The following is a 19,395-nucleotide window of genomic DNA, read 5'->3' on the forward strand; positions in this document are numbered from 1 at the left end:
TGGGTATAGTTGAATCAACAAGATTAATCCAGGAGTCCTTTGTGGGAGGGGTAGGTCCCATCCAGTGCATAATCACACATTTTTTAGCATAGAATAATAACGCTCTAAACCTTAATCTCGCACAGACAGTGGGTACAAGGTGTTCCACTACACCCAGGAGACACACAATGGGGGAGAGTATATTTGGGAATTTGAGTGTGTTCGCTAACGAGGCCATTACTTGCGACCAGTAAGTATTTATCACTGGGCAAGACCAGATCATATGTAGAAAATTGGCTACTGGAGTTCCACATCTGGGGCAGGAGTCAGTGTCCGTCTTACCCATTGCCTTTAGTTTAAGCGGGGTGATATAGAGTTGATGAAACACCTTGTATTGAATCAGCCTATCCCTTATTGCTATTAAGCTTTTATACATAGTTTCTGTTGCCTCGTCCCAGTCATCCTGGGTCAGCTCTGGAATGTTAGTCTTCCACCGTACCTGAGCTGTGTGGAAAGGAGGGGGGACACTGGCTAGCAGGTTTTTGTATAGCCTGGACACCAACTTAACTGTTTGTTCAGCTATGAGGGTTTCTTCAATTGTCATTGTGGGTGTGGCAAGGACAGGAGAAAGAGTACCAAACTGGGCCTTAAAAGTGTGTCGAATTTGGAAATATCGAAAAAGTGGCAGGGTCTGAGAGGTGCATTTGGCTTGTAGTTCAGTATGTGAAGGGAAGGTACTGTTTTGCAGAAGATCGCCCAGGTATTTAATGCCCTGCCTTGGCCAGAAGAGGAAGTCCTCTAGGTTACGGAAGTGAAGTAGGTTGGAGTTGCCCCATAATGGTAATAGTGGATTCAGCCGAATTGGTCCTTTCTTAAATATTTTCAATACTTGGGTCCAGGCTCTATGAGGAGTGGAGATGGTGGATGGCAGACTGCCGGCATCCGAGATTTTCCGATGGGGAAGATTTTTAAGTCCTTCCAGTGACCCTATTATATTTGCATGTAGCGCCATATTTGGGTTATATGGGTCCGGATGATACCACCAGTGCAGGTAATACACTTGGGCCGCTATGTAATACAACTGGAAGTTGGGTAAGGCGAGTCCACCATCCTCCCTCTCCGCTGTCAATTTCTCCCAGGCAATTCTCGGTTCACCTCAGTTAACTTTTAGTATGTTATAGAATGGCTAATTTCAATTGGCTTTCATTTTTTTCTTTTTATAGTTTTTGAATTGTTTGGATTGCTCTTTCCAGCTTTTTAAATGCGGGTCACTGATCCCATCTTGAAAAAATACTCTGTAAGGCCACAAATGTATTGATAGCGCTCTCCTATTCATATTTCAGTCTCTAACTCAAATCAATGCATGGTTGCTAGGGGTAATTTGGACCCTAGCAACCAGATTTCTGAAGTTGCAGATTGGAGAGCTGCTGAATAAAAAGCTCAAATACCACAAATAATAATACATGAAAACCAATTGAAAATTTTCAGAATATTACATTCTACCTCATACTAGTAGTTAATGTAAAGGTGAATAACCCCTTTAAATCAGCTCGTATGTCGCCACTTTACAGCAGCCCCTCTGAGAATCCACAGGTTGCCAGTAGTGATGGCGAGTTTATTTGCCTGGCGCGAATTTGTGGCGAATTTGCACGTTTTGCTGCAAAAATTCACTGGCGAAAATTCTCTGGCGGCAAACATTTTTTTGGACGCGGGCAGCAATTTTTACGCCGGCGACAACTGCCATTTTGAAATCGCCGTTTCACAAAATTTTCGCCTGTTTTTTCACAGGAAATGGACAAATTTGCCCATCACTAGTTGCCAGTTATGGCCCTGCAAATAAAGTATATCTTTTCATATGTTCAATCTCTTCATTATTAGGTTATTTCACGGTTTCTTCTTTAAACCATTTTCTTTCTCTGCTTTTATTTTTCATTTCCATGTTCTGCTTTATCTTGTACCAGGCATTGGCAAATCCTGATCTGGAGCGTAACTTGGGTATAAACATAAATTAAAACTAATGCACCTTCCTTCTAAACTTTTACAATTGCCTAGAGACAAGAAAAAGAATGTGACAGGGGCAGCAGGATGTCTAGGGTTTTATTATTATTGGACATATTGTGCAGCGCTGTAAAATAATGTGTTTATACAAAGAAATTACATACATAGAACATACATAGTTAAATATATAGCAACCAGTATTGGTACAAAAGGAGATGGAGGCCCTGTGCAAAAGAACTTACAATCTAAAAGGGGAAGATGCGGGGAGTGGGCAAAATAAAAAATAAGCAGGTGAGAGATGTAGCATGTGGCATTGCATTTGGTAGCTAAACAGAATGAGAGAAGGCTTCTCTAAATAAGTGTTTTTAATGAGATCTTATGAAAGCAAAAAGGTTGGGATTGGTGAGTGCGTTTGATAGTAGTTGTGGGGAAAAAAAAAATCAGACGTCCATCGAGTGCAACCTTATGTCCGAACCTTCCCTCTAAACCAGTGAGCCACATTCAGATGTAAAAAAAAAAAGTTGGAGAGTAACACAAGCATGACAAATATTCCTAAGGGGACTTTGGTAGCCCTTATGTGAGCTGGCAGCCTACAGGAGATAGTACATATAGTTTTTATGCAAATAACTCTTGCCTTCAAGCCAGGAATTCAAAAATAACTCCTGCTTTGAGGCCACTGGGAGCAACATTTAAAAGGTTTGTGAGTAACATGTTGCTCCTGAGCCACTGGTTGGGGATCATTGTTCTAAACGGTTATTTTCCTATGTAACAATTGTTTCTCCTTTTCCATCTTTCACACATTTCTCTATATCTTATTCTCTCCTCTGCCTTGAACACTATTATCCATTACCCATGTGTTCTCTTCAACCTCCCCATGTGCCAAACTTTCCCTTCTCCCATCCTGTCCCAGTCTCTTCTTTCCTCCATCACTTTTATCTGCCAATCACCTTCTTCCAATCTACCACTGCCCAATCTCTCCTCTTTTACCCAAAACATTTTTCTTCATTCCCCATTTGCCAGCACTTCATGTTTTTACCTTCCCTCCACATTGATGCAGACACATCTCCCTGCCACTTTAACTTAGCACTCATACCTTTTCAGTCCATTGATTTCAGTGGCCATAGATCGGCCTGTTGATTTCAGTGGCCATAGATTGGCCTGTTGATTTCAGTGGCCATAGATCGGCCCGTTGATTTCAGTGGCCGTCGAATCGGCCCGTTGTTTTTAAAACTGTAACTTGCTCCGGGACAGAGCCTCCTTGTCTTTGTGTGTCTACAGGATGGCATTTAAATTCTATCCCCGCACGTAGAATTCATTTACAGTGGAACCTCAATTTTACATCCCCTGATTTGACGTTTTCCCTCATGTGACATTGTTCTTTTGTGGTCCCACCTATATATTATACATAATACATTTCCCTGATTTTACATTTTCCTGGATTTTACAGCAAACGTAAAATGGAGGTTATAATGTATTTTACCTGTAGTATTTTACCTGAAAATCACGTACAAAGGGGGTCGGGGGGGTCGGCTGCGCGTTCCACACAGGGCCAGCCCCCCTCTAGTTACGTTACTGATGTTATAATTAAAATGACAAACAGTGCTTGCTTATGTTCAAGATAGGGGGATGCAGATAATCCACTATGCAAATTAGGATTCAGTACAGCTAGGCACAAGGATTTGGCTCAATCCTGCTGAAAAAGGCTGAAACCCGAACTGATTCCTGGTTTCAGAGCGTCCCTAGTTCAAGACCCCAAGGGGGAGGTTAAATGCCAAAGGTATATGATGATCACAAACAAATGACCAGCTCTTCAAGACAGACTGAATACAGCAGGTTTTATAAAGTAAAATCATCTAGAAATGGAACGAATTGTTACTCTACATCTCATATATACACAAACATTACATAAAGCAGAGCCAGGTAGATTTCATATTCCGCTAAGCTCCACCATTCTTACAAAGTACTGATCCTTCACTTTCCCATTAATGGTACTTTCTCATTTCTCATCTTTTTTTATTTTATGTGATGCTACAAATCAGGGGAATAAAAACAAAAGCAATCCGAAATTATAAAAATATGCCATTTATATTCCTTAAAAACAATCAAAAACATACAACATGCCGTAAAACACAAACTATTTACAACACAAACGATTTACCTTACAACAATTTTATGCTGGTTGTCAATCTGAACGGATATGAACGGATTTTATTGTGCACATACCACCAAACTGATCGGCTGAACCTGACCAGCAGATGGCACTGTTAATATCAGACTGTAAAAAACAGGTGGGTCATTTATCAGTGCTTAGTGAAAAGAAAATTAAAAGCACATGCATTGTACTATATACAAATATATGAGAGGAAAACCAATACAATATCTGCACCCTAAAGCTAATTGTGTTACAAAATATCTGCTCCCTGTGAAGTTGTGATTGGCTATCAGGCAACGGAGGTACGGGTGTTTCACAGAAATGGAGGCATTGCCTTACAGCAAACTGCACACAATCCATCCCTGTGAAGCAGGACATGTTCCAATTGAGGTCTGGAGAGATCACAAAGACACCACAATGGAGGCTTCTTTGGCAAAGATGCAGATGGCCATATTTAAGTGCTCGATGCAACGATGTTATCACAATTATATGGCTGATCTTAAAGAACTATAAAAATAAGTTAAGATTTCAGTTGATGAGTAGGTGAATGCCTCTGGTATCATCGCCTCGGAGCTCTGGTAATTACAGGGTGAAACATGGCTTCCTATGATCTTCAATCCTGACAGCTTTCTCATTAGGATTAGTCTGAAGACAGTGTTATACAGATACTTGGGGATCTTGGCTGGTTTTGCTGGTGTCTATTGGGCACTGAAAGCTCTGTCCTCTTAGAAATATATATTAGCTTTTCCTCCTGTAGACTGCAGGCACTAAACCTATTTGTCTCTGTGCTGACTCCAGTACTAACAGTGTTTGCAGGTACAGGATTATTAGCTGCTTCTCCACCACTCATCTGCTCAAATGATCTACTAAAAACGGCAGTTGCAGTTCTTGCAAGGCTATGGCTACCAGGCTTGGGCAGAGACTGACTGGTTGTCAGAGTCAATCTCTTCATAGAGACTAATTCCAGGTTCTCACTCAGGGCCCTCTGGTTCTGCTTTCTGCTGAGATGTTCCCGGCAAGTATCTCCCACAGATTCCCTTTCTTTACCCCCTGTTCTGTTTCCAAGAGACCTTCTCTGGGCCTTTCCAAAGGGTGGCTTGCTGAAGCTGCTGCTGTTGCTATGAGATAAGACAGGATGACTTGTGCTAGATGCAGCCCTGGTGCTAAATCCATCAGAAGTCTCGGATATTTCTGCCAGCTCTTCCTGGGTTGTTATATCTGCAGAGTCTGCAAAACAAGGAGAAGCAAAGAAGCAGCAAATAAGTTTTCCTCCTGGAAGAGGGCAAAGGATGGTTTTGTAAAATCATCAGAGAAAAGATCTTCTGTTAAGCCTTTTAGAGGAATACTTACCCCCCCATGTCATTAAAGGGCATTAGTGTGGCTAGACAGAAGAAACCAACTACATTTACAGAAGCATGCCCATTCTGTGCTGTTTGTGAAGATCATGCAAAAAAAAAATCACCAATAATCACACAAAGTTGATCTGTTTTTTTATGATTAGTGCTTAAAATCAATTTCTGAAGAGATTTAGGAGATTATTAAAGGGATACTGTCATGAGAAAACATGTTTTTTTCAAAACACGTCAGTTAATAATGCTGCTCCAGCAGAATTCTGCACTGAAATCTGTTTCTCAAAAGAGCAACCACATTTTTTTTATATTTAATTTTGAAATCTGACATGGGGCTAGACATATTGTCAGTTTCCCAGCTGCCCCCGGTCATGTGACTGGTGCTCTGAAAAAATTCAGTCACTCTTTACTGCTGTACTGCAAGTTGGAGTAATAACACCCCCTCCATCAGCCTAACAACAGAACAATGGGAAGGTAACCAGATAGCATCTCCCTAACACAAGATAACAGCTGCCTGGTAGATCTAAGAACAGCACTCAATAGTAAAATCCCACTGTGACACATTCAGTTACACTGAGTAAGAGAAACAACAGCCTGCCAGAAAGCAGTTCCGTCCTAAAGTGCTGGCTCTTTCTGAAAGCACATGACCAGGAAAAATGACCTGAGATGGCCCCTACACACCAATATTACAACTAAAAAAAATACACTTGATGGTTCAGGAATTAAATTTTTAAATTGTAGAGTGAATTATTTGCACTGTAAACAATGTAATTTAGAAATAAAAACGACACCATAAAAATCATGACAGAATCCCTTTAATATTGTGAATGGTCAAGAAGAGACCTGAAGGACTAACAAATGGAAAGGTCACACTTCTATGGTGCCAGGAAGGCTTTAGATCAGGGATTGTCCCGATAAACAACTAGAGTTTCCAGCATTATGATTTGCAACTAAAGATCAAATATTACAGCTGGCTACTAATGGATTGTCTTCCATCTGATGGTAATACAGTTTTCCCTACAGGAAACAACAAAGCTGAGAAAATGTAATCTCAAAATAACGAAAGAAGATTTCCCATCCCTAAATTCTATTGGATGAGCAAATCTCTATTATGACCATGGGTTGAATGTGATTTATGATGATGTTGGTTGGTACTGAACTTGTGGTCATTGAAGACATGGCATTGAAGACTGGAAACAATATATTTGACTGAACCACTAATGGGGGAGTGTGGGGTTAGTGTGTAATTCTATAACTGTCTAAGACCTGAAGACAATGAAGTACATCTGAGCATGCCTTTGCATTTCACAGCCGTTTGTTCTCACATGCTTCAGCGATGGGAAGTCACGCCATGCTCTAAGTTGTGCCCGTGCACTTTTGCAGTAGAAATATAAACATGCAAGCCAAAATCAGAGTCTCCTTGCCTTCTAACCCATGCAGTGTGACCATTTCACTTGCAGGTACCTTGGAGCCCATCTATCAGTGATCAGTTAACACTGCACTCTCCCAGGTGAGGCCACGCCATCCTCCAGCAATTTCCTTACAGATTTTTGCCTTCTGATCTCTGCCACTGCTTTGCCCTCAGCTCTAGGTTCTGCGGAGGTTTCCTGCACTGCCTGCATATGCTGAACATCATTCTCACTTAGTGCTCTGCCTCTCTCCCCATTCCCGGCTCTTTCTCCAGACACACTGGTGACATTAATTTCAGGTATGACAATGTTGCCCAAATCTGAGGAGTCATTACTAGTGTCAGGTTCTTCTAAAGTGGGAAAACAAGACAAAAATGATGATGGCTGAAATGGAAAACAAAGGAAATAAAACCAAGGGTGTGAATGAAATCTAAAAGCATGGGTGACATGGGTTATGGGAGAATACATACCACAATTAGAGGATATTAGTTATGAACGTCAAAAAGCACTTTTAAAATGGTCGTTTTTCCCAACAGGAAATGATGTAGATAAACAGAAGGAATTTGAGCCTATGATTAAGTGTTTATAACACTAAACACGTAAGGCTGTTGATACGATAAACTGTTTCACTTTGAATCAACTGCCTAGTGGCAGTTTATTTGAGTGCCTGCTCCAAAGAATTTTCGGTTTGTCTGCTCCCCATGCTGAGGGCAGTGCGCCTCTTCCCTTATGTCGTGAGTAATCATCCTACTACCTGGAGACCCTTTGTCTATATATTATATTATGAACGTCAATAAGAACTTTTAAAATGGTACAGGAAATTATTTAGATAAACAGAAGTAATTTGTTAGGTTAAAACTTCACCAGGATTTGATACTTACAGGCGTTGTTCACCTTTGAATTAACTTTTAGTATGATGTATAGCAGGGATCCCCAACCTTTAGAACCAGTGAGCAACATTCAGAAGTAAAAAGAGTTGGGAAGCAACACTAGCATGGAAAATTTTCTTGAGGTGCCAAATAAGGGCTGTGATTGGCCACTTGGTAGCCCCTATGTGGATTGTCAACCTACATTGAGGCTCTGTTTGGCAGTGCACCTGGTTTTTATACAACCAAAACTTCAAGCCTGGAATTCAAAAATAAGCACCTGCTTTGAGACCACTCGGAGCAACATCCAAGGGGTTGGAGAGCAACATGTTGCTCACGAGCTACTGGTTGGGAATCACTAATGTAGAGAGTGATATTCTGAGACTATTTGCAATTGGTTTTCATTTTTTTTTTATTGTTGGGGGGTTTTGCGTTATTTAGCTTTTTATTTAGCAGCTCTCCCGCTTGCAATTTCAGCAAACTACCCTAGCAACCATGCACTGATTAAAGTAAGGAATATGAATAGGAGAGGGTCTGAATAGAAAGAGGAGTAATAGAAAGTGGCAATTACTATAAATGTGTAGCCTTACGGGGCATTTGTTTTTTTAGATGGGGTCAGTGATCCCTATTTGAAAATTAGAAAGGGTCAGAAGAAGAAGGCAAATAATTCAAAAACTATAACAAATAAAAAATGAAGACCAATTGAAAAGTTACTTAGAATTAGCCATTCTATAACTTACCTTAAAGGTGAACCACCCCTTTAACACCATGTGGCAACTAATCAGTGTTTAGTTTTACTTACTACAGGTTAGAAAATTAAAGCAAACATCTGTTGCTAATCTACTGTAGTAAATCAGTCTCTTTATGAATACATGATAATGGTTACATTCCCCCCTCCCCCAAAATGCAACTTTTTGCCCCCCAAACTACCATTTTAAAATGAAAAAAAAAAAGAAAACCATACTTGATTCATAACATTTGCCAATAAAAATCAGAACCTTCTGAAGAAAATATAAAAATAGATGAAAAGTGTATATTTGCCACTCACCGTGCCTCTTCCAGCGATGGCCTCTAATAGACATGCTGGTAACGGCATTACGTGATATTCTGGAGGACGTTGGTGTGATCTCCACCTGGATACTCCTGCTGCTGCCGCCTTCTTTATTTCCCTTCAGTGCTCCTTGAGGCAGTGATGCTTTGATTGCATTAGCAAGCTGAAGAGAAAACATTCACCCTTTTAAGATAATGATTTAGTTTACAGATATATGTTTGCTTCCCTTCCACCAGAACATGCCAGGTTATAAAGTATGCCCAGTTATAAAGGTTTTTTTTTTTTTAACTGACAATTATTATTAGTTTTCAACAATACAATCATTTTATAGGTATATGGTTCAGATCATTGCAGGTATACTCATTGAGTTAACCAAAATAATATACACACAATTAAAAAAAAAAAAAAAAAAAAGTAGTGTAACCTGTATTACATCTCTATGTCTCTCAGGGTAGTTACAATTCATATAACACATATAAACTAGATTTTGACCTTAGACATCCAACGTTTGTGAGCATTCAAAACAGTTCCCCCCCCAAAATTCTCGGCACTGCTTTTTCTTATTCTAAATTGTTTCTAGCAATCAAAAGTCTGCAAGCGTTTAGTATTTGGAAAGTCAGGAATTCTTGTTTGGATGTTTCCAAGTCAAGAGTCAAGAGTGAGTTTATTGTCATTTCATCCATATACGTTTGTACAGTAGAAAGATTCAGCAGCATAGCTTCTGGAGACTGTGGGATATTTTGTTGTATTATCTCTAACCGAACCAAATCCAAATTTGCATATGCAAATTAGGGGTGTGAAGGGGAAAACATTTTTTACTTTGAGATTTCCAACCCCGCCCCTAATTTGTACAAGCAAATTAGGAATCGGATTTGGTTCAGCCGGGTAGAAGAATTCAGCCGAATCCAAATCCTGCTGAAAAAGGCCGAATCCCAAACCGAATCCTGGATTCGGTGTATCCCTAGTTATCTCTGTAATCAAAGATCTCACATTATGCCACAATCTCTGTATTTTCTCAAGTCCACCAAATATGGAGCATATCTCCTATGTCACATCTCCAACAGAAATTCGAAGCTCCAGGGTACATTTTTGATAATCTTGAAGGGGTTAGATACCAGTTATATAAGATTTTGTAATAGCAGTCTTGATGCGTAACACATCTAGTGAACTGTTGTGTTCTGGAGATAGGATTTTTGCCATTCATTCATTGTATACAGGGCCGGACTTACATTGTGGGCGCCTCTAGGCCCGCTGCCATTCATTGCACCCTTCCCCTCCCCTTCATTTCTGCACATGTGCAAATTTTCATCGGGTCCGGAGCATTGGGGATTGGCACATGGGAAATTTTAAAAAATATTGTATCACCTGTGCATCCCCAGTGCTTTCTGAACCAATGTGGCTATGGTTGGGCAGCATGCCGCCCCTAAAATCCTGCCACCCTAGGCCCAGGCCTTGGTGGCCTTTCCACAAATACAGGCCTAATGTATAGTTTTTTAAAGTCTTTTTTTTTTACGATTTGATCATGTATGGTATTTTCTTTATTTAGTTATAAAGGTTTTAATATGATGAAAAGGAACACCAACATATTCTTAGGAGAACATAACAGCATCCGTTTAAAATCTTTTCTTTGCCCCTCCAGCTCACAGGTACTGAGCTGTAATGGTGGTCATTGGACAAAGAAAAATATACTGGTGCACCAATGTATACCGTGTTCTGAGTAAAGTCTTGTTAACACATTTGAGATTTTTACAGGAATATGGGATGATTCCTTTGATTAAGAACACGTTTGTAGCCTACTATTTCTTTATTCAACTGTAACAGAAAACTACAGATTGGACATCTCTATACCTAACAAGGCCATAAAGTTGATCCTATTCTAACATCATCTATAGGTGCTAATTAGAAGATGTGAAAAAAAAAAAATCAGGTCCTCAACTAAATAAAAACTGTAGTTTAAAGTTCATTAATTTCAAATATACTTGTACCATATAAAGGTGGGGTTTGGGCAGTAAAAATGGTCTTTTATATGGTGGTTAGATAGAAAGAGATAAAGAGATTATTAATTATTAATTAAATTAAAATGAACCAGATCTTGAGAAGGACATATATGCCAACAAGCATTCAGATACCACCATGCAGACTGGGATAATTCGATATTTAAGATATTTAATTGGTTGTTAGTTGATAAAATGGCCAGTCACCTGAGAGGGATCAACCTTTTCTCTTTTTGTGACAATATCTCTGTACAGAAGTTTAGAGTATTGTTGGCAAGTAGAGTCTCCAGCAATTAAGTTAGTCGCAATGCTTTTTGAAAAGTTGGTTCTTTATATCAATGTCTTTTTGTCTGGCTTTAACAAATGCACGACTATGCAGATATTTACCAAGAGAGGCTCTGGAAGGAGCTCCAGCTGAGCACGATATAGAACATCATCCAGGGCTTTGCGGGCTGCATTCCACTCACCATTGTAACTGCAAGAGACAGTGATTATTACATTTTCTAAAACAAAATCAGTGATACTGATACAAGATTAACATCATTTAGGACAGATGTAGCGTTCTGTTGACCGTGTCAAGTTACAACGACAACATTTTGATTAGTTCCTTTACATTGTGGATAGTGAAAATTATTGCAGATATATCCTCAAAGGATAAGTCAATCAAAAAATATTTTTTGCCTAATAAAAGAAAACATCATTCTACTTGTAGGGGGGGGGGTTGTACCCACAGCAAAGTCCAGTATGCACGGGGAGTCCACTAATGTAAAGTGGGATTGGTCGTAATTAAGTCCAAATCAGCGGGAGGGGCGGAAAGGCCGTCGCCTGAAATGGTGTCTCAGTGAGATACTCACGTCCCCCACGATAAACCGCCTCAGTGTGGCGAAAAGATTACCGACCAGTGGAATCCAATGGCGCATTGGAGACGCCTACCGCACTGATCTACAGGGGAGATGCCATTGGATTCCACTGGTCCACTGGAGGCGGTTTATCGTGGGGGACGCAAGTATCTCACTGAGACACCATTTCGGGCAACGGCCTTTCCGCCCCTCCCGCTGATTTGGACTTAATTACGACCAATCCCACTTTACATTAGTGGGCTCCCGTGCATACTGGACTTTGCTGTGGGCACAACCCCCCCCCTACAAGTAGCCTTGATATGGCATTATACATTCTAGCACACAGTGACCACAGGGGTGTTTCTCCTAAACGGCAAGCCGTGTAATTTCTCAGACTCTGGGACACATTATTATTGTGCACTTGCAGCAATTTGTTCTGGACAACAATACCGGACATTTGGAGGCCGTATACCCAATTAGAAATTGGGACCTTTATTGTATTATTGGATAGCCTTGTCCAGTACACAGAGACACATTCCATTATGGACAGTAGTCCATTTATATCTATATTTGTATTTTGCACTAGTGCATAGATCTGATTTGCATTAAGGGATCCCTTTACCATATGCAGCGCTGCTTATCATTTTAATTGGTTTAAGTTAAGGTGTTTTGGCTTAGTGTTTAATAAATATTGCCTTTTATCTTACCATACGTCTTATTCTAATTAAGTGTATTTGAACTAGATGGGCAGGGGGTTAAGTCCCAGTGGGTTGCGTATATAGATTTACACTTTAGTTGGTGGACACCCCAGCCCACTGGTTCTTATACATAACTGTATTATCGTTCATTGGTATCTATCTCTCACTTTATTCCATTGTGGTAGTTCCATATTTGAAAGACTTTTATTACATTGCCGTATGGTTAAATGACAACATACAAAATATAAATGGGAATAAATGTAGAATGTACAGTTTTATTCCCAGTACATCTACTCTAGAGACCATCCAGATGGCAGAAGATTTAGCCATAGGTTCCTTTTAACATAAAGCTCAGCAAAGACAAATTGAGCAAAACAGATAAAGATATCCAACTGCGAATGTGTTTCTGCTTCTGTACTCTGGCAAACAGACAAATGTAACCTCATACCAAAATGCCCTTATAAAGACGTTAAAGCAAAAAAGCAATTCAATAAATACTAAAGTAACATTTGTATTCTATATTCTTGATGGAACAAAATGGTCTTATAAATAGAAGTCACCACATACAATTTCACTCTGTACAAGATACCAAAGGAATTTTGGCAATGCACACAGATAAAACAGAATTTAGAGACAATGCATGAATGAGAGCATGGAGCATAAATAAACTTCAGTAGCAAAATATTTTGCCAACAGATTATTTGCATTTATATTTCAATTTCCTTTTTTGATCCAGTCCAATATCCATCCCTTACCACTTCTTGTGCATCACAACTCCGGTCTGTATTGAAATACAGGTATGAGATCTATTATCTGGAAACCCATTATCCAGAAAGCTCCAAATTACAGAAAGACAATTTTTTATCAAATAATTCAGATTTTTAAAAATGATTTCCTTTTTCTCTGTAATAATAAAACAGTACCTTGTACTTGATCCCAACTAAGATATAATGAATCCTTACTGGAGGCAAAACAATCCTATTGGGGTTATTTAATGAAATTATTTTTTAGTAGACAAGGTATAGAGATCCAAATTATGGAAAGATCCCTTATCTGGGAAACCCAAGGTTCCAAGCATTCTGGATTACAGGTCGTATACCTGTACATCCAAATGAGCACGGCCTCCTGCTCAAGTAGTACGGTAGCTTCATTTGTGGACTGCTGACTATGGTATGTGAGAATTTTGTTTAGATAGTAATATGACCAAAAACATACAATTCCAGAAACTGTACGAGCACTGGTCCATGTGCGAGACATATGAATTGGGCTTTTGAACTATCACATCATCATGAGATTCCACTAAAGGAAATGTAATGGGCACCATCATTTTATGCAATTAAGGCATCAGCCACAGTCTAAAATAGGATGGAGCCCTAATTCCTGGTTTATGGACTGTGTGAGCACCAACAGCCACAATAAAGGCATAACTGGAAAAAAAAAAAACTAGACTATGTTTATCTTACAATGAATAATAAATTCCAGTCAAAAGTTGAACCATGAACTCTGAAGATATTGGTATTCTGTTCTTAATCCCTTGGTATTTTCTTGCATGTTGGCGAGGGTATCCACAGACACAGAGCCTGAAAAACAAACACTCCACATCAAATAATGGCTAACATGACTATAAAAACATATGAAACGGGAACAGTTAGGGTCTGGTCACATGGGCAGAAGACATATCTCCTCTTCTTTGCGGCGACTAATCTTCCTGAAAAAAAGAGGAGATTTGTCGCCTGGCGACTAATCTCCTCGAATCTGCCCATGTGGCCAGACCCTAAAAGTGCAGGAAGTAGGTTAACTTAATAAGATTATTTTAACACTGTAAACGAACTACCATTACACAGATGGTTCAGACCTTATTAAAGGATATAAAAATACAGTTATCTGGAAACCCATTATCCAGAAAGCTCTCAATTATAGGAAGGTCATCTCCCATTGACTCCATTTTAATCAGAAAATGTATTCTCTGTAATAAAAAACAGTACCTTGTACTTGATTCCAACTAAGATATTATGAATCCTTATTGAAGGCAAAACAATCCTAATGTGATTAATTAATGTTTAAATCATTTTTTAGTAGACTTAAGGTATGAAAGTCCAAATTATGGAAATATCCCTTATTCAGAAAGCCCCAGGCCCCTGTAGGGATGGACACAGCATAGAGCGGTAATGGGCTTGGCCAGATGGTAGATAATTTGGACCACTACCGGACCACGTCCCGCTCAGTAGCCTGCACAAGTAGAGGGCTAGTCCCAGTAAGTTTATTAAAGGGGACCAGTCACCCAAAAAAAAAACATTTAAAATCCTATTTTATCACATTAGTCAAGCAAAATTAACTAATTACACTGTATAAATTATTTGAATTCTGTTTCCTTCAGTCTGGGAACTCATAATTATAGCAAGCAGGAAGTAGCCATGATCTAGCCATCATCTCAGAATGGGGGACCTGATGTTGCATTCCCTGGCTACACACATACAATTATACGGTAAAGAGAGCGTGGGGAATGTGGGGAGAGCAGTGACATCTAGGAAGTGCTGAATGGAAAGTGAAAGTAATTGAGGGGCAAACAATATTTGATTGACAGCTTTAAATGAGCTCACAACAGCTATGATTGCTTTAATAAAAAATTGAAATAGGATTTCATGTTTAATTTGAAAAGGACTTTTATTATACAGATTTTTGTGTCTGTGTGACAGGTCCACTTTAAGGTAATACAAACACGTTCCTGTAAAAGCTTGGAATGTGTAAATAATCAAAGGAGAAGGAAAGCTACCGAGGCAGTTTATTGCCAATAGATTATTCACAATAGGGCAAGCTAGAACACTATATTTTATTCTGCAGAATTCTTTACCGTACCTGAGTAAACAGCTTTATCAGCTCTCTGTTTGTTTAGGATAGCAGCTGCCATTTTATCTTGGTGTGACATCACTTCCTGCCTGTGTCTCTCTCTGCTCACTCATAGCTCTAGGCTCAGATTACAGCGGAAAGGAGGGGAAGAGGAAGAGAGGAGCAAACTGAGCATGCTCACGCCCAGGGCAAAGAGGTTTAAGCTGATGGCAGGAAGTCTGATACAGAAAACCATGTACACAATAGAAGGAAAGAAATGCTCTGTTTGTTTTGACAGAGGACTCAGAGCAACATTACTTTGAGGGTTTACTAGTGTATTTATATAGACCTTTCTGATAAAGCTTACTTAGTTTTAACCTTTCCTTCTCCTTTAAGAGCTGTACTTTCATCCTTCATTAAACATAAACAAAAATGTAATATGTACAAAATGTAGTCAGATTAAAAAGCTGTATTATTATTGGTTGAAAATACATAATTAAATAAAAGTAGGAAAAAAATTGTGCAGTTGCCAGATTTACAGGTTAAGGCCCGTAGGAATCCAAACTTTGGTTAGGGCCCAATTTAGTTTAGAAAGGTTACAGATATAAGAACATCAGTCTTTCCGGCACAGTACCTCGAGCTCCAAGGCTCATCTGGCCTGCGCAGTTACCTCCCTTTTACAAAAACAGAGAATAATACCAGGTCCCTGGACCAGAGATCCCACAACACTTGTGGAATTTACCCCCAATGATTATGCCAATGATTATCTCTCCTGACTATTTGCAAGTGTTGTGCGGTCTTGTGTGCTATGTGTATGTTAACAAATATAGACATACAATAGGGATGTGCGAATTTTTTCCAACACGTTTCGCAGTGGAAATGACACCCATAAACTTCAATGGGAGAAAAAATGTGTCACTCATCAAAATAAATTTGCCTCGTGTCCAAAAAAAATGTGTCACTCATAGACTTTAATGCATCTGAGCAACATTTTGCTGGCAGAGATTTTTTTGATGAATCAAAACTGGGTAAATTCGCACATAACTAACGGATTCAATTCGCCCATCCCCAACGTGTGATATTTGTCTTTAGATTTTTTTCTGTTTTTAAAAAGGCATTATTATGCCTGTGACAATGTTGGGTTTTTGATTTACCTTTTTAATTACCACAACTGCTACGCTGTCAATAAAATTGTCACAGCTACAGATCCTCATGCAGAAGTGTTTTACAGACTGCTGAAAGACGATGTGCACAAGAAATAATGAATACTCATAAAAGGGCCATCTGAAAGAAGTATGTTGTATAACGGCAGCTATTGATTGCGTGGGACTTAATTACTTACACTATCAATAGTGCCTAGCCTGTAATTGTTCATGAGCAGAGCGGTCTGCCATTTAAATTCTGTTTAGAAAGAACCTGCAAGGAAGTATGTTCTCATCACTGTCAAACCTACAAAGAATGTGCCTATTCAAACCACTCACAGATCTTCTCTTTGTAAGTATACTGCTGAGTAACAAAGCATATTTAATTAACCTTGTGATGTTCTTTGGGCTTATGTAATAATGTGATCTCTTTACGGGAACCTACGTCTGCCCTTACAATAGAAGCAGAAATGCTAATTAAATCAACATTTCAGCCACAGTACAACTGTAAAGTTAGAGGCTGCATGTGAGATTTTGTTTAGACAAAAAAAGCTTATACGGGTATGGGACCTGTTATCCAGAATGCTCGGGACCTGGGGTTTACGGGATAACTGATCTTTCCATAATTTGGATCTTCATACGTTAAGTCTACTAGAAAATCATGAAAACATTAAATAAACCCAATGGGCTGTTTTTGCCTCCAGTAAGGATTAACTATATTTTATTTTGGACCAAGTACAAGGTACTGTTTTATTACAACAGAGAAAAAGGAAATTATTTTTATAAAACTTGAATTGGATTATTTGGATAAAATGGAGTCTATGGGAGATGGCCTTTCTGTAATTCGGGCTTTCTGGATAATTGGTTTCCAGATAACGGATCCCATACCTGTAGTAATAATGTAAAAACAACAGTGTATTGATACATTTGTTCAAAAAGAAACCCACGTCATATGGGAGGAGGCTCAACTGCACCTCCGTGAGCCGTTAGCTAGGGGGGCCTATATAACTGTACGATGAGAACAGGCACTCAACGAGCAGTTCTCCAAACAGGCTTGTAAAATTCAAGAAGCTTTATTGAAGTACAGGTGTGAGATCTGTTATCTGGAAACCCGTTATCCCAAAAGCTCCAAAATACAGAATGCCCGTCTCCCATAGACTCCATTTTATCCAAATAATCCACATTATTTCCGATGTCGCCCGAAGATGCCTCACAAGGAAATTCCGGGTGACTTCGGAAAGCAGAATCGATCCGAGTGCCATCCCACCAGCAATTTAGCCGGCGGGAAGGCAGATTAGGAGGAGATTAGACAAGGAGATTAGTCGCCCAAAAAAGTTTGTCGCTGGGCAACTCCAGAAATAGCAGCGCGTGTCTCTGCCCTAAAAGGAATTCCATATGATCTCTTAGTCCAGATCCACATATGTTTGTATTTCTGACATGGTGCAGTCGTTCCACATAATTAGCCAAAAATCCAAGGCTCAGCTTTGGTCCCTTCTCCAAAGAATTGATAGTTTCCATTATTTTGTACTCCCACAATTTTCTTTCATTATCTGTTTTAAAATTGCCCTTAAAGGAGAAATCAACCTGTTCTGAAAAAAACCGTACCCCCACTCCAGGTAGACCCCCTCCCTCCCCCCCAGGCTAACTACCCCCCCGGGAGATGCCCCATACTCCATACTTACCCCTCGGCACAGATTCTTCCAGCGAAGTTCCAGGCGTCCATCTTCTGTGTCCTCTGTAAGCTGACTGAGAGATTGGTATTTCTGCGCACGCACAGTTGGAGCAGTTTTCTGGTTTGCACAACTGCGCATGCGCAGAATTACACCGAAATAGACGATCTAGCAGTCAGCTTACCTGGGGTGGGCACTACGGGTTTTTTTCAGAACAGGTTTTTTTCTCCTTTAAGAACCAAAATTCTTAAGTGCTTTATGGAGTGATGAGGGCCATTGAAATGATTTCCTATTGGTGTATCCAGTTTATTATTGGTTACAGTGAAAGCTACAGTGGTACCATAATTTATATTCAACCTCTTTGACCCACATTAACTTGTACCTTATCTGCTTGTCTTTAAACCCCTCGTAAATGACACATTAAACACAGATTGATATTCCTTTTTGTTGGTCATTTGAACTTTAAGCTGAATGTTGTGTGTGTGTATGTGTGTATGTATGTATATATATATATATATATATATATATATATATATATATATATATATATATATATATATATATATATATAAATAAATGTCCAACATGTGTAATGCACTATATAAGTATATGTGCGTATGCCCAACCAGCGGAGAGTCTTATAAACACATATAAATATTCCAACTGGTTCATGTACGGTACATGAACTGTTTACATGATTTTTATTGTGTTTTCAATAAATGCTACGTTTAACTCAAAATGAGTGTGACCCCGTTGGAAGAGATATATATATATATATATTGGCTTAGTTAGCCAATAATATTACCTTTATACCACTAATATTTATTTTATTTCAATAGAGTTGCCCTGTAACCAATGTATCAAGCAAATGCTGCAATTATATATTTTATTAAATGATACCAATCTGTTCAGTGGCTGTAGCTTTCCATTCTTTCATTGTTACACGTGGGCCTAGTTTAAAAAAAAACATCACCTTTTATTCTTTTGTCATATGCTAATTCTTTTATCCTAGAAAATTCTTCAGAATGGGCCAAGAAATGTTGTGCTGCCAGTTGAGGATGGGGGCGCAGTGAAAATAAAGCAGGCCTCATGATTCAGTACACCATCTGTCAATGTACATAAAATGCTGTGCCAGTGACACGGCAGAAGTATTTGTTGGCATAGCCAGGAAAACTACCATGGCCTAGAGGCTTACCGGAAACATGTGCCGCTTTATATAAGCATTATACAATGTATATTAAGATAGCACAGTATCTGCAGAAAAACAGATTATTGCCATTCCATGGGGAAAAAACAAACAAAATATACCTGGCCAAGCAAACATCATGACATATCAAATAATACAGAAAATAACAGGGTTTATTATAAATGTTTTCTTTGTAGATATCTAGTAAAATACGTTTCCATAAGGTACTGTCAATG

The 19,395-nt window shown here is 39.2% G+C and overlaps 1 protein-coding gene across 1 annotated transcript in view; it reads right to left on the reverse strand.

The window, feature by feature from the left end:
- Positions 1-3,973: 3,973 nt before the first annotated feature.
- Positions 3,974-19,395, reverse strand: part of fam126a.L (family with sequence similarity 126 member A L homeolog) — a gene marked incomplete at its 5' end in the record, with an annotated part of 54,988 nt that continues 39,566 nt past the window's right edge. The window contains 5 exon segments of the mRNA NM_001096801.1: positions 3,974-5,356; positions 7,023-7,237; positions 8,802-8,967; positions 11,186-11,273; positions 13,799-13,915. Of these exon segments, the coding sequence (NP_001090270.1) occupies positions 5,342-5,356; positions 7,023-7,237; positions 8,802-8,967; positions 11,186-11,273; positions 13,799-13,915 (601 nt within the window). The 3' untranslated portion in view covers positions 3,974-5,341.

Source organism: Xenopus laevis, chromosome 6L (genome assembly GCF_017654675.1).
Source record: "Xenopus laevis strain J_2021 chromosome 6L, Xenopus_laevis_v10.1, whole genome shotgun sequence".
In the NCBI taxonomy this organism is placed as follows: Eukaryota; Metazoa; Chordata; class Amphibia; order Anura; family Pipidae; genus Xenopus; species Xenopus laevis.